Source organism: Mustela lutreola, chromosome 4 (genome assembly GCF_030435805.1).
Source record: "Mustela lutreola isolate mMusLut2 chromosome 4, mMusLut2.pri, whole genome shotgun sequence".
Classification (NCBI taxonomy): Eukaryota; Metazoa; Chordata; class Mammalia; order Carnivora; family Mustelidae; genus Mustela; species Mustela lutreola.
Window position 1 is genome coordinate 142,662,531 of NC_081293.1, and position 16,620 is coordinate 142,679,150.

The 16,620-nt window shown below is 36.8% G+C and overlaps 1 protein-coding gene across 7 annotated transcripts in view; it reads right to left on the bottom strand.

Moving 5' to 3' along the window:
- DGKB (diacylglycerol kinase beta) overlaps positions 1-16,620 on the bottom strand; it is a 719,270-nt gene that overhangs the window by 618,650 nt on the left and 84,000 nt on the right. For 2 of the 7 annotated variants that reach the window (XM_059171267.1, XM_059171266.1), the window contains exon 1: positions 5,943-6,026. The exons of the other annotated variants lie outside the window; for them this stretch is intronic. In XM_059171267.1, the coding sequence (XP_059027250.1) occupies positions 5,943-5,955 (13 nt within the window). In that variant the 5' untranslated portion in view covers positions 5,956-6,026. Of the gene's footprint in view, positions 1-5,942; positions 6,027-16,620 lie in introns of those variants that run through there. 7 annotated transcript variants of the gene reach the window in all.

Sequence of the window (16,620 nt, forward strand, 5' to 3'; positions counted from 1 at the left end):
GAATAAAGAACATGGACCTTGGAATCAGACACACAAAAGTTCCATTTCTGAATGCATGTTATAGCTGTGTCACATCTCTAAATCTTAATTTCACTGGCCTAAAGAATAGCATAAATAATACTATTTCATAACTTTGATATAAAGAGTAAATGAGGTAATGCGAGGAAAGGATACAGCACAATATTACATGTGTGGATAAACACTGACTATTATTATAGAATAACACATTCTTCATCAATGCTTTTATTGGAATAGCAAAAATTTTAAAAAATCTGAACGAGCATACACTGATAATAACAATCATTTTCTCTATGTATCCAACATACTATGCAAATGCTATTCAAGAAAGAACTCCTGGTGAGGAGTTTGCTTTTATGTTCTATGCTGCTGGTAGGACACATTTAACAACTAAAAACCCAAACACTATTGACATGGTTTTCTGTCTGTAAGATGCTCTTTTTCTTAACATGCTTCAATATTTGTATTTTTAATTTCCTCGCTTCAAATTCATGCAAATTCAACTGAGCCTGTTCTAGTTTGAAATTCTAGGAAATAACTAATGGCTGAGCATATCATGAAGTGCATCTCCAAGTTACGGTAATTTGATTATAATCTGTCAAAAATCTTAACCTTCACTTCTGATGATACCAGTTTACAGCGACTTGTACCAGCACAAATATGTGACTAAATGCCATTGGGATAGTTTAAATTATTTGTCCCAAAACAGTGCAACTCACAGTCTGGTAAATGTTGCAAATTTTAATTTGCTAATCATAATACTAATACATGTCCAGTTACACTATAACAAGAATTAAATTACAAAAAGCCCAGGTACAAAATCTGGCTTTCATTTAAAATGAAAATGATGAAATCAAGCCAGACATGATTGTATTTTTAAAAGTCAAACGAACAACCAAATAGAAATAAAAGCAGAAAAGCTTCTAAGAGATTAACTATGGTAAAAATGATCAGGAGCAACCTAAATAGTAATTTTTTAAAAAACTGAATAAACATGGAATTTTAATCTGAAAAGTTTAAAAAATGTTTTCTTTTTTGAGGTGTCTAATATCTATGCTTTTGCAGTAATTTACCCATTTTTAGAATCTGAATCAGAGTTAGATATTTTAATTAACATACATTTTTTTCCCTTCTTACCAGGGAAATGCATGTTTTCATCTAAAATAAGCACAAATGACACAATGTTTAGATTATATTGTCAAAACCAATTGTCTGCTTAGTGTCTGTCCCCATATCCCTGCCACAGCTATTGACAATAATAATACATTACAAAGTAAAGTCTATTTTCATCACTTCCTGGTGAAATATAATAATATGGATGTACATGTACATGCAGAAGCACACAAATTATGGCATGATGCAGATAGCAAGAATCAATTCTGGTAACAACGACAACAAAAAATCAGTAGGCGTCTCATGTTCCTGCCAAGTCTAATTCTGAATTTCTCTACTATGTGCTAATATGAGAGAGCAACCCAGACACCAACTGGGAGAAACTCCAGATTTTCTCTTGGGTATACAAATCGTGACTTCTGCTAGGAAACTGTGATAATACCAATGTTCCAGAAGATTAGAACATGGATTCTTAAGAAACTTAAACTACCACAGGCTCATTGGAGGGGGCCCTTAACAACTAAGAACATTTGTCTCAAAAATATCAAGGGGAAAGTGGGCCATTGTCACAATCCTCCTACAAGGCACTATTGAAAGTCATTTAAAGGTGTTTTCCAGAAATGTAAATAAAAAGGCGAAATCAGGGGTGGTCTGATTTCTATTCTTTATTAATTCAAACACTTAACTCTGCCCCCTCTAATGCATGCAGCTCTACAATCTTGAACCAGCAGGCTATGATGAGAATTCCAACCTGCATACCTAAAAGAAAAGCAATAAATAGCTGGGCAGGGTGGCCTGCTATGTTCCCCAGCAGCACGAAGAAACTTAGCCCATTAGACTCCTGCAGTTACCCCTTTTCCTTTTGCCTCCTGCCATCTTGCCACAGTGTCAGAAAACTTCTGAATAAGGTTCTAAGGAGAGGTCACAGAGGAACTATAAAATAGTTGTAACATGAGAGAAATAGAAGCAGAGGCAAAGGATTTTGGAAAAGAAAAGAAAAAGTAAAGAATACAAATGCCTGGATGCCTGGGTGGCTCAGGGGGCTAAGCCTCTGTCTTCAGCTTGGGTCATGATCTCAGAGTCCTGGGATCAAGCTCTCTGATCGGCGGGGAACCTGCTTCCTCCTCTCTCTCTGCCTGCCTCTCTGCCTACTTGTGATCTCTTTCTCTGTCAAATAAATAAATAAAATCTTAAAAAAAAAAAAAAGAATAAAGATGCCTCCAAATCATATGATCAGTCAGGATTCTAGATTCAACTGCTATTTGTCAAGTGGGAGTTTCTACTTTACAGGTGAGGAGAGAAGAATGATGATGAAGATAGTACTATGTTAACTGCCAATGAAACTGTATTTGGACTACTGTATGCACAAAATCTATATATTAGGGAGGGTAATCGAGAGAGAAAACAACTAGACATCATGGTATTTGTAAGGGAATGCAGGGATGCAAAGTCAGACATAACTGCCTACTACAAAAATAGGCGTAGTTCATAGTCAATTCAAACGTGAATACAAGGTGCCTGGGTGGCTCAGTGGGTTAAGCCACTGCCTTCGGCTCAGGTCATGATCTCAGGGTCCTGGGATCGAGTCCCGCATCGGGCTCTCTGCTCAGCAGGGAGCCTGCTTCCTCCTCTCTCTCTCTCTCTCTCTCTCTCTGCCTGCCTCTCTGCCTACTTGTGATCTCTCTCTGTCAAATAAATAATAAAATCTTTAAAAAAAAAAGTGAATACAAAGTAGCCAACATTTCATTATTCATTGAAAGAAATAAGTGCATCTCTTTATACTACTTGCTCTTTCCTTTATGCCACTCCTCTGTCCATTTTTCTCTTCCTCTTGGTTTCCCTTTGGTTTATGCACCCATCATTTCCAGATGCCAATGATTTACTCGATTTCTATATTCAGTTTTTTCCCCAATATTTTCTACTTTTTAAATACACACAGAGAATCTAGTGTGTATAATACAGAGGATAAATGGACACAGAGGCTTTCCCTTTAAGTTATACATGCTCTTTTCCCGTAAATCAATTACTCTATTGACTAATAACAATAATCGGTAATGTTCCCAAGGTTGCTTCCCATCCCACTGAGCAGAAGTCAGCCCTCTTTTTTTCTTTTCAGTTACAGGCAAAACAAGAACTAGTCATAACTGCTTGGATCCAAGATGGCATCAGGAGACTGAGGGGAACTCAATCATAGTTGGTTCGACGAGGCCAATAGATCTGACTGCAAAAGAACCCCACATCCGATTATAGGTTGATTATATAATACATGAGCATGGTAGATGACATACCTATCAATGTTATAAAGGTTCTAATAAAAGCCAGACAAGTAAGGAGAGAAAAGTGGTGGCACACCTAGTCTGAGAAGAAAAACTGACTCAGTCAAAGAAAACGTATGTATATCCCTCCCTTTATTAACCCAGATCCATAAGACCCTTCTTGAGATGCACCCCAGTGAAGCTGATTCTTGAATTTAAGAATTAAGCAGAGTTCATGCAAATATGCATGAAATGTATACTTCTGGATGGATTCAACCATTCTCATTAATTCCATTATAATTATAATTTTGGAGTCATATTAGCACAGGTAAATATCTAATGTAAAATTTACATCTTCAGTTGGACATGGTCTTTCCTTTTCAGAGTAACTTACATGGTAAAAAAATTAATAGTTCTATTAGTTTTGTGTATTTGTACATACAAAATGCAAATCTTGAAATGTCATTATTATTTCTATTTTTAGGCCATGGAATAAAACTTGTGCTGTCTACAGTGTAGCGTGGCTTCAGTTTACTGTTTACCTTTGCAACAGTGATCAGAGGAATGACTCTCCAGGAGAGGCAGAGGGCTTCCCTAGAGGTCCCAACCCCTTTCTGGGGAAAGGGAAAAATCAAATACCAACAGTAATCATAATAATTAGTAGCACCATGTCCCTAAAGGATATATATTAGAGTTATTCTACAGAGTCTACATTCTACAGAAGAGGATACCAAGGCACAGAGATGAAATAACTTGCCCATAGTTCATAGTTTGTAGAGTCCAAATTCAAACCTAGGCAGTTTAATCCTAAACCCGTGTTCTTAACCAGTATACCATAAGCCTTAGAGTTAAAAAACAAACAAACAAACAAAAACATAAAATAAACATACTAGGATAAGTCATAAAACTAAATGAGAAGCCACATGAGTAACATAACCAATAAATATAATAAATTCTAAAAGGATCGAGACTGGTAGAGGTTGAAATACTCAGAGAAATCTTTATAAGCCCCTCTCCCCTCACCATTCTGGCATCTTGTGGGGAAGGAAGACTCATGAAGAAAAAGAAGGTGGAAAAAAAAGAGGTAGAAGTTACCCTTTTTTTTTTTGTTTTAATTCTTTCAATACATTGTCTGATATCAGCTCATTGTAGGAATTACCTAGCAGCATTCAATCATCAATCATCTGATAATTCTCTATGCTTTAAGGCATGCTTGGACATCTTCCATATAAAGAACAGAGATTCTGGATCAACAAAAAATTGCCTAAACCCAGTTTAAATTTACCATTTTTTAATACCATCTAGAAAATCCTACTCCTTCACTATAATAATATGTAGGCAATCTTGTTTTATATAACATCAAGATACAGTAGTGTAGTATGTAAGCCTGACAATTCACAGACCTATACCCTTGGGCTAATAATACATTGTATGTAAATTTTAAAAATTGTAAAAAAAAAAAAAAATAGAGTGGTGTTTCATTGTTTTCCAAATTGTTTATACCATACTTTATTTCAACATAGACTTGGCTATTTCTATAACCTACTTTAGTAAGTGCTTTAAAAAAATCTGTAAGAAACAAACAAACACACAAACAAAAAACTCCAAAAACTTAGCAGTGATGTTTTGCAGTGCCTAATATTATAATACTTGCAAAAATTGCCTTGGGTTGAGCATATTAAAGCATTTCAAATTTTTTGTAACTGAACATATAATTAGAAAATAGTGTTTATCATTCCTGGTTTCCAATTACCTAAAGTATTATAGTAAATAAGCTTGTTGAAAAACTTATTATTACAATTTAACAAAGATAAGCACAAGAAAGAAGTCAATGTTCTCAATGCAGTTATCATTGATCACTGGATAGATTATTGGAGAGGGGAAAATGTGAGGGGATTGTATATGAGATGCTATGGAGGATAGAGTGTTCTCTCCTTATACTACTTTTCTATTGAATTTAAGGCAAAAAATTCTAACAGAGTTAACCTAAAATTATCATAGAGATTTATCTCACAGCTAGAACTTTGCAAAGTCTAGAGCAAAGTGTGTCTCTGTACTTAAATCAAGTTACACCTGGAGAACTGCAGGGGGTTCACTGAATACTTTCTGACCCAAATTCCACAGATATAATCTCAGAGCAGGCTTTTTGGAAACATCTCAGGCATTTACAGTAACTATGCGGAGTTGTCTATATTCTCTGTGAACAGGTTTAACCAGATTCTCTGCTTTGGAGTCAATAAATTATATAAAGATTTTTTAAAAGTCTATTCACTTCTAAGTCAGTAATACACACATGACTAGGAAGAGTGAATCTTGAAGTAAGAACAGTTCATTTTTGTATTAGAGCCTCTTTGAACAGCTTACCATGTCACTTTCTATATACACAGGGTAGGACCATTTTCCTTTCTTGCTTTTAAGTTTCATTGATTCATTAGATCCATATTTATTGAGTATCCATCGTGTGTCAAATGCTATGTTTACACCCTGGATATATATTTGTGAATAAGTAACCAGAGATGATAAAAACAAATAGTTAAAAAAACAAACAAGGGGTACCTGGTTGGCTCATCAGGGTAAGTATGTGACTCTTGATCTCAGAGTTATGAGCTCAAGTCCCATGTTGGGCATGGAGCCTACTCTAAAAAAAAAAAAAAAAAAAAATTAAAGATTTAAAAAAATGCATAAGTGTAAATCATAGTAGCTGTGATACAGAAGATGAACAGGGTATAAAGGTAGGTAATATCAAGGAAGAAGAACTCCAAGTGACCAGAGGAGGCCTCTTAGAGGGGTTGACATTTAGACTGAGAGCTGACGGATGAAAAGGAAGCAGCCTGGGACAAAATAAAAAAGTTGAGCATAGTGGGCAAAAGAGAGTGGGTTCAGATGGTTTAGTACACTGGCTGCCCATCCAAGTCTTCGACTGAATGGTATGGAATCCGATCTTACTCTATGTACAATAGGACATCACCTCAAAGTTTCATGCAGAAGAATGGTATAATTGGATTGATATTTTCCAAAGATTACTCTGGCTTCTCCAAGGGAGGATCTTTTGGAGAGAGACTTGGAGGGATGCAGGAAGGCCAAGAAGGAAGGTACTGTGGTAGAGTGAGAAACACCAGTAACGGGATTTACAGTGGAAGCAACATAATTTTGAAAAATTGGAGTCATTATATTAGAGGTGGACTGGCTGACAGTTTATACATTGACAGAGAGGGAAAGATGAATACTGAGTTTGAGTATTAACTTTTCTTCCAAAGTTAAGGAATGATAATAGTACAAATTCAACATGCATAACCTAAGGGAGGAAGAGAGTTGTGTTTTAATTTTGGTTTTGTTTGGATGGAGCAGAAGGAAATCAAGAATTCAGCTTTGGATCTGTCAAATGTGAAATGTCAATGAGCAACCAATGGAAGATGTCAACTAGACAGCTGCATATTTAGAGCTGAAGATGAAAGGAGAGAAGTGGGTTAGAGATATACATTTGGAAGTCATTGTCACATACATAGTATTTAAAGACTTGGAACAGATGATCACAAAAGAAATGAAAGTTGAGCTTTAGAAGGGAACATAATCTAGGAACCGCCAAACATTTAGGGGGAAGGTTTAAAAGGAGACTGAGAAGATGGTCATAGAAAGAGGAAATCATAAATCTCAAAGCAAGAGATATGAGAGTTTTAGAAAGGATGAACTGTGAATTAATTTGAAGAGTTCAGGTAAAAAGAACCATTGAACACTGACCATGAAAACCTTAGCTTTCCAAATGGATGAGGGCAAAAGTCAAGGCAGATAAATGGAACAGTACATAGCAGTGTTTAGTAAAGCTCTTATAGAATGGACGATTCCAGAGCACATTTATAAGTTGGTAGAGTGGAAGAGGAGGAAAAAACAATTTTACCTGTATCTCTAGATTCTGGAAAAAAAGAAAAAAAACAGATTAACAGAGAAAAAAAAATCAACTTTACTAACATCTGCACTGCCCCTATATACATGAGAAACAACCTAGAAAACCGAGTAACTCTCCAAAATGACCCCAGCCACCACCTTCCATACATACATTCCCAGGTGGGGATAAATGAAAGATGTGGTGGGGGAGGCCAATGATGGGCAGTTAACAGAAAAAGTGCTTTAAAGAAGGGTATGGTTGTAATGCAGATTTGTGACCAGTGTCTCCTCCATAGATAAGAGTTTCTAGAGATCCGGTCCTACACACACTTACAAATGGAAATTTCTCTTATGAATGAAAATGTCTTTTACAAAAGGGCAACTTTTACTGTTTTCAGAGCTTCTCTTGTGTCTTCATTTTTTTTTTTTTAAGATTTTATTTATTTATTTGTCAGAGAGAGAGAGCACAAGCAGGGGGAGCAGCAGGCAGAGCAGGCAGAGGGAGAAGCAGGCTTCCCGTTGAGCAAGGAGCCCAAAGTGGGACTCGATCCCAGGACCCTGGGATCATGACTTGAGCAGAAGGCAGCCGCTTAACTGACCAAGCCACCCAGGCGTCCCTGGTGTCTTCATTTTTAAAAAATAACTAGTTCATGGGGCTCCTGTGTGGCTCAGTCGTTAAGCCTCTGTCTTCAGCTTAGGTCATGATCCCGGGGTCCTGGGATCGAGCCCCACATCGGGCTCCCTGCTCAGTGGGAAGCCTGCTTCTCCCTCTCCCACTCTTCTGCTGTGTTCCCTCTCTTGCTGTATCTCTCTCTGTCAAATAAATAAAATCTTAAAAAAAATAAATAACTAGTTCACAATAATCCTCATGCCAAAGAGGTATATTTTGGGGTGGTGAATTCTCCTCCCTTCAGAGTAAAGAAGTAGTGAGGGACTACAGAATGGGAGAAGTCCTTGAGATCAATGAACTAGCAAGCTAATGGGCTTATGAAAACACAAGCTGCCAAACAACAAATAAAAGTGATCCTTGCATAACTGTTCTAACAAACACAAGACCACATTATTAAAGACTTGAAGTTAAGATTATAAATATCTATTTCTAGGAAAATGTTCGTTCTTCTCAGAAATTAGAGATGTCTTAAACTGCAATATTTCTTAACTCAGTATCTCAGGCACAGTAGGAATCGTGTCATTTGTTTTCAAATGAATACAACAAAGATTTCAGCTAATTTATTATATATCAACTTTACTGTAATCAAAATATTTTATAATTTAAGAATGAATTTTATATTTACTTAAGTCATTTCATACAGTTATAGATAGCCCCAAATATATGCATATTAAAAGAAAACTAAATTAAAACAATTATTAAAAAACTATAATTGAGGAAGCAGTGAGATCTCAGTACAAACTAAAATGTAAGTAGGAGACAAAAATGACTAAATTTTAATGGGTAAAATATTAAAATATGGAGATAAGCTATAACATATAATCTTTAATTAAGTCTCATTTCTTGTGTCTTCAACTACTCTTTTTTATTCCTAAAGTGAGCAGTTACTTAAAATACTTTCGCAATTTTAAAAATTTATCTCTGTGGTATGCTAGATACAGAAAATTTTTGTTATATCAGAAATCAGCCTGTGGTACTTGGGTGGCTCAGTGAGTTAAGTATCTGCCTTTGACTAGGGTCATGACCCCACAGTCCTGGGATAGAGACCCCATATCAAGCTCCTTGCTTAGCAGGGACTCTGCTTATCCCATCCCTCTATCTGCTGCTCCCCCTGCATGTGTGCTCTCTCTCATTCTCTGTCAAATCAGTAAAATTTTTTAAAATATGAAAAAAAAAAAAAAAAGAAATCAGCCTTTGGGTAGAGGGACATGGTTACGAAAGCATCTTATTAAAAGTAAAAATCACATGGACATAGTGATGCGGAAATGTTGGGACTTGGAGCAAATGGTTAATTAAGAATTTTTTAGACAATTTTGGTGCAAAAGAAGTGGTTTCATCAAAGCACTGGGACAGAACCCGTGGGCAGAAAGAGCTGCACAACAGTTGTGAGGGGTGACCGATTATATACATTCAAGTTGGGAGGGCATTAGGGATAGTGTAATTCCCTTGGGAGTTTGGAAAACAAGGTTTCTGGGAACTTGAGGGGGCTAGTCTTTCGTTAGGAAAAGGTCATTTATTACTGTCTCATAATACCTTAGTCATGACACCCTTCAGATGTGTATCAGTTGGCCATACGCTTAGAGGATGATTGCTAACATGTATCTTGGGGAGGAGGGCAGAGATAAAAGAAGGTTCCAAAGGAATTTTTATAGTTAAAGTACACTTACAGAATACTGGAGGTTAGAATATTGCTAAGCTAAGATTGCCTTTTACCCTTAGCAAAGTATTAACATGAAGCAGCTGAGTTCCTAGAGGAAGGTCATTCTGCTTATTTCAAGGACTTCTCAATAGAATATAAGTAGCAAGGAAATTTTTTTTCTTTTGCTTCTGTTTCCTACATAAATAGATTTTACATTTTAGTTAATTTCAACGAAGAGAACTTAAAGTTAACTATGCTTTATGATGTCAGATTTTAAAATTTATCTCTGCCCTAAAAATATGATATTTTAATTGGGGAAAACAAACAAACAAAAACATGTTTAAAAAGCAACTACCTCGTTGGGGCACCTGGGGGGCTCAGTTGGTTTTGTGTCTGACTCTTGATTTTTGGCTTAAGTCATAATCTCAGTGTTGGGAGATTGAGCCCCATATTGGGCTCCACACTGGGCACGGATCCTGCTTAGGATGCTCTCTCTCCCTCTCCCTCTGACCTTGACCCCCTCCCCCGCTCTCCCTCTTAAAAAAAAAAAAAAGTCCCCCAAACAACTCTCATCAAAATAACTTGAATAGCAAAGACAACAGTTAAAAGGAGACAACAGGCACAAAATGGAGCCATTTGTGCTAAATACCATATTAGTAACCCAAGACTTAACACCTAACCTAATGGCAGTTTCAACCCCCAAGGAGTATAAACGTCAACCAGTCAGCCTGGAATGACCTGGTCAGCACCAGTAAAATAATCTGCCATATAGACTCTTCCACTCCTCTTTAGAAGGAAGAACTTACCTAAAATGATGCATTCTTTGTTAATAATTTTCTTTTTCTGAACTTTTTCTCACTTTAAAACTTCTTATCTAGACTCCATGGAGGTCCTTTCTATTTGCTAGATGGGATACTTCCCAATTAATCATGATTGTTGAATAAAGCTAATTTGATCTTTGAACTTATGCCGTTAACTTTTTGTTTTTTAACACAATAAAACTATGATTAACAATCAAGAAGAAAGTGAAACTAAAAGTATTAATTTTCTTCCAGCTTCTCCACATTTTGCAGATTACCTACAAACACTATATATGGCTTCTAAAAATAAAGCTTAATTACTTTAATTGCCCTTACTCATCAAACCTATATTAACATAACCCGTATCACCACTGACTTTTCTTTTAGATGCAAGATCTTTTTCTCTGTTTTTTTTTTCTCTCTAAATAAATAGCAATATATAAATAATTTATAGGTTAAAGAATATAATGGTTTTTGTTCTTGCCAATTAAGATATGGACTATAACAAAGAAAGGAAAGAGATGGTTTCAGAGAGGAAAATAGAGAAATAGAATGATAAGAGATACAGACGGAGAGAGCATGAGAGATCAAATTCAACCATTTTAGAGAAGGAAATTCTCAGCAAAGTATCTTTATTACTGATCAGAACTCAGGAAACTACATTATATTAGACAGCTGAAAAATTATTAAGATTCTCAAATGTTCCTTCATTAGTCTAGACTTGGAGAAATTTTTGAAGCTGGGTCACAACCAAAGTGAGTTGCATCAGAGATTAGAAGCCATACTGCTTATTTACACTCACCCTTCTAAAAATTACTAAATCGGCCTCATCTTTATCAGTTAAGATCATATTACAAAGTTATAGAAAACATCATTTAAAGGTCTTTTTTATTAATTATAAAATTATAGAATTTTAGGCTTTTTGATTCTCATCCTAAATGGTCTATTCCATATAGAGTAGTACCAATAGAAACAGCATGTTTAATGGAACTATGTATGAGCAACAAATTATAGACCAGGGAAGCAGAGATACTGAAGAGCATTCCTTTAGCTGTTCTGTTTGTGCACCTGAGCTGTGTGAAATGCGTGGCCCCCAAGAGCCTCCAACTGAGAGCTCCTCTCTAAGGCAGGATTTTGTTTCAGAAGGACTAAGCTGTTTAGCTGGCTACTGGCTAACAAAGCAATGCCACCATTTTCCAAAAACATACTTTTAAAGGTTCACAACATCAATCTATGACCCAGGCAATTTCCCCTTTCCTTAAAATTAACTCTCGATTCGAAACAGAAGTACAACTGAATTCTTACGTACCGAAAACAAAAACATAACGATATATTGTGTCGTAGAAAACTAAAGAAACACAAATAGAGAGATATCTTGGGCTTTCTGACTAACCCATTTCAGTTTTATCAATTGCACTAACTCTCCAATTGCAAACTTCCCTTTGCCCACTTACTGCTGCAGCATACCTTCAGCATTTCTTGTCACTGCTGCTGCCCTGAGGCAGCCTATTTGATTTTGTCCATGCTGTTCAGGGACTGCACACAGCAGCAGTGTCAGACTTGCAGTAAAAATGAGACAAGCCTTTAAATGCTTACTCCAACAACTTGGCTGACCTCATCATGCTTCTTCCTACTAAAGCCTGGAAATAGATTCTGCCTGGAAGAAATGTATCTCTTCATCAAAGCTTCTGCCCATAATCTTTGGTTTTTTCATGAGTCTCTCATGGCTTTCAAAGTGATTGTAAACTCACTGCCCATCAGTCCTATCTCAAAGCCGCCTTAAAGGATATACTAGAAACACTTGCAAAATCATCCATTTCTCAGCCCAGCAGCTTCCAAGAAATTTCATGCTTTGTATCTTTTCTTCTTAGTCAGAGCAAACATTTGTATCCTTTATGTAATCTGAATTTTGGAAGAACTGAGTTTCCTGGTTCGTTTATTCATTTTCTTCCTTACTATTCTCATTCTTGTTAGGGAGCAATTTTTCTTGGTTATGCTTTGTTTTTAAACTAATGATCACCCAAGGGATAACAAACTGAATCAGTATAGCAGTGATTAAGTGCATGGACTCCAGACACAGTCCACCTGATTTGAACTATGGCTCTATAATTTAAAATCTCTATAATCTCATGCAAGTTAATTTAAATTCTCTGGGCTTCCATTCCCTCATCTGTGAAATGACAATAATAATAATGATTGTTGGCCTCAGAGGGTTGCTATAATTAAATATGTAAATATAGTTAAAGCACAGAGGCTTAGAAAAATGTGAGCTATAATAAATTCATGATAATCTCCTTTTAAGTGTTAGATATTATATTGTATTTGCCACACAAGATATGTTCTCAGTGATAATAAATATTAGCATGCACACATTTGGCTTGCCTTAGAAGTACACCGCTCTGAACACTCTAAATTAGAAAAATAGACCCAAATTCTTCAATGAGCCATCTTTTGCCCTCATGAGATGAAGCCATGAATAACAACTGACCTAGACTACATAGGATACCAAAATAATGGTCTTGTGAGCTTTGACCTTGCAGGACTCAGGCAGGATGGAGCCAAGACACTGCAAAGAGCTACAAAAAGAATGAGAAAGGGAAACGGGAGAAGAAAGAGCAGTGAACAAATGAACAAATGTTTTGACCCATCCTTTGCACTCTAGATATGTTTTTTTATCAGCTACTTGTATTACACTCTTTGTGAAAGATGGATGGAATTGAAGCACGCTTTAAAACACTATATGGAGGGCGCCTGGGTGGCTCAGTGGGTTAAGCCGCTGCCTTCGGCTCAGGTCATGATCTCAGAGTCCTGGGATCGAGTCCCGCATCGGGCTCTCTGCTCAGCGGAGAGCCTGCTTCCCTCTCTCTCTCTGTCTGCCTCTCCATCTACTTGTGATTTCTCTCTGTCAAATAAATAAATAAAAATCTTTAAAAAAAAAAAAAAAAAAAAAAAACACTATATGGAGTAAAAACATAGGAACAGCTGGAGAAGGCTGGACCCATAGAATTCTGGATCCATGGAATGGCCACAACGAAATACAAGCAAACCACAGCAAGTTCCAGACGATTACTACTGTAGCCTTTAAACTGACAGTAGAGAGGGGTAAAGCATTTGAAAGAGAGACACCGACAAAATGGAGACTTAAGATCCTGCAGTGAATCTGCTGAAGAAAGATAAGCTTTGACAATTATGTTTCTACTCTAAAGCAGGACCAAACTACATTATGTGTCTTTATCAAAATGCTACCTCAAAGAAATTTCCTGCAGAAAACATTCAGTAAAGGGGCCTGCTATAGAATGACTTATGTCCTATTTATTATACAATGTTCAGAAAGAAACTTGGGCACTCTTTATAGAGAAAAAACTCCATAAGGAATATGGTCTAGCTTAGGGAGTCCACATCACATCTTGGCCATTCACACAGAGACCCTGTGCGAACAATAACAGATGAGTTACACAGCCTCTGCAAGATACCATTAGATGCTAAATCTCAAAATACTTGAGAGACTGCTAGAAAAATTCCAGGGAATGACACTTTGAACTGTCGATTGAAGAAGTCATCATTATAAAATAGAAAAATGAACTCTGAAATACAAAATATGAGAAAGTTAGAATGCCATTTTCTAAGTGGCTTGTGGAGGAGAATCTGGAAAAATGTGAATACATTTATAGTACCTCCGTGCTAAGTATTGTGCTAATAGTATTTGAGAAAGTATATCTTCATTAGGTTAGGAAGTGCCAAGATATATAAGCTATACTCTTTATCATCTGGAGAAAAGAAGATAAAATATGGGCAATTTTGTGGTGTACTAGAAAGTTTTTACAAAAGATGCTAGAATGGAGGGCTTAGGCAAATATGGCCCATTCAGACTCAAAGACCTGATAAGAGCAATATATGGCCCAGTGCCAACCAAGGTCTGACAGCCATCAACATCCCCACGATGTCTGAGCATCCTTTCTGGTTTTAATTCAAGGACAGTCAAGAGAACTCAGAGATTACAGAGAACTAGAAAAAAAAAAAAATTAGAAATAGTTGAAGACACAAGGATCATATGCCAGCTCAGAAAAAATACATCTGATAGAAATCTAAGATGGTGGTAGACACTTTGGAACATATGAACAAGAATTTTCAATCCTCAATTTTATGAGTAGAGGTGATATCATGGATGAGCTATGGGATTCCCCTCAAAAGGATACTCTATCTATTGCTACTAATGCAGTCTGGGGGAGTGTGCAGCACCTATTATTAATTAGTCCATCTCTGGATATAACTGTCCACAATTCCCTAGAAAGACTATTGACATACCTCCCATGGTCTGGATGCACAAAGTTACCAGGGCTGGCTGCAGTGTGGAGCTCTTGAAGTTGCCAGGAGGGAATGAGGAAGTAAAAAAAAAAAAAAAAGGTGCATATGGACCCAGCACTTGTAACCAGACTAATGTTGCAATTCCAATGTCTTATAGGTATATACTTATTCTTTATGCCATATGGGAGAGATGGAGTAGCATTTTATCATACTCTCCTTAAATGTGTTTCTTCCAGCTTGCTTAGTTAGACAGAAGTCAAAAGTATCATCAGAGTATTTCTAAATGTCTCAGCCTACAGGCCATCATGAAAACAGCAGAACACAAAGTATCAACTTTTTTGACACTGTACATTTTCAGATACCCAAGGTCCTGACAGGGAAATTATAAGGCAGAAGGAAAGGTTTTCTCATTTTATATAGAATGTGGAATTTTACATAGAACGTGGAATTTTATCAGTGATTATTTTAGGAATATCTGTTTCTCCAAGATGAACTCTTTAAAGGATTACATTAAGAAACTCTTAGGTCAATGGTATTATATTTTACTTCTCAGCTCTATGCTTTTGATCATTCTGGGAGATAAGGCAACAAAAGGAAAATTACCACAAAACTCAATATAATGATCATGGTAGCCATTTGTGGAAAAAGGAAGAATTCTACAAGGTGCCTTCCGAAAGTAACTTTGGAAAGGGCAGAAATTATCATTACATGAAGGATTTCCATATAGTATTTCCACATAAATGCTCTGTGGAAGCAGTTATTGCTGTTTTAGAAATGCCTCCCAGAGCTGTTGAGAGCAATACCTGAAGTCTTTGACACCTAGAAAAAAAAAGAAGAGACTGGATATCATTAGGGTACAGTTTTTATAATCCTAAAGAGTCCAATATATTCAAAATGTTATTTAAAAAAAAAAAATTCTGGCACTTGGAGCGCCTGGGTGGCTCAGTGGGTTAAAGCCTCTGCCTTCGGCTCAGGTCATGACCCCAGGGTCCTGGGATCAAGCCCCGCATCGGGCTCTCTGCTCAGTGCAGAGCCTGCTTCTCTCTCTCTCTCTCTCTCTCTCTCTCTCTGCCTGCCTCTCTGCCTACTTGTGTTCTCTGTCTGTCAAATAAATAAATAAAATCTTAAAAAAAAAATTCTGGCACTTGTGAAGTGAGTATGAGGGAAAATGTGCCCTTTCAGAAATATTTCAAAATATTTAGAATGATTCTAACTCCTAAGTTTACAAAATGCATTAATTTTTTTTCCCACCAAAACCAGTTACCCTGATATTGGTAATAGACTATTCAATAGTCACATCAAATCACATTTTACCAATAATCAGAATGTATCCTCTATTCTGTGCATCTATGGGATTCATTATAGACTACCTTCCTTGAATACCTTCTAATCAAGGCAGAGCTTGTAAGAGTGAATTTCTAGAGGAAGATTTTCACTTGGCAGGGGAAAAAAATGATTAATCTCTGATATCCACGGGGAAACGACAAACCAGCAATAGTTGGCAGAATTTTGTAAACATCTGGGAGACTCTCCTGTCCAAGTCAGAGCTGCAGCTACCAGCATTTTACTCCTCTCTTGATTTTCTTTGTTCTCCAGTGACTTCAGTTTAAGGGTAAATTTCAAGGGACAGATTACCACAATCTAGTAAGAAACTAAGCTTAAAAATGGTCTGGAAGGGGGCGTCTGGGTGGCTCAGTGGGTTAAAGCCTCTGCCTTCGGCTCAGGTCATGATCCCAGGGTCCTGGGATTGAGCCCTGCATTTGGCTCTCTGCTCAGCAGGGAGCCTGCTTCCTCTTCTCTCTCTGCCTGCCTCTCCACCTACTTGTGATCTCTCTCTCTTTGTCAAATAAATAAAATCTTTAAAAAAAAAAAAGGGTCTGCAAGTCACTTATCCTTTGGCAGCTAAAGCAGCTCAAATAGTAACACATTCTCCTTCAA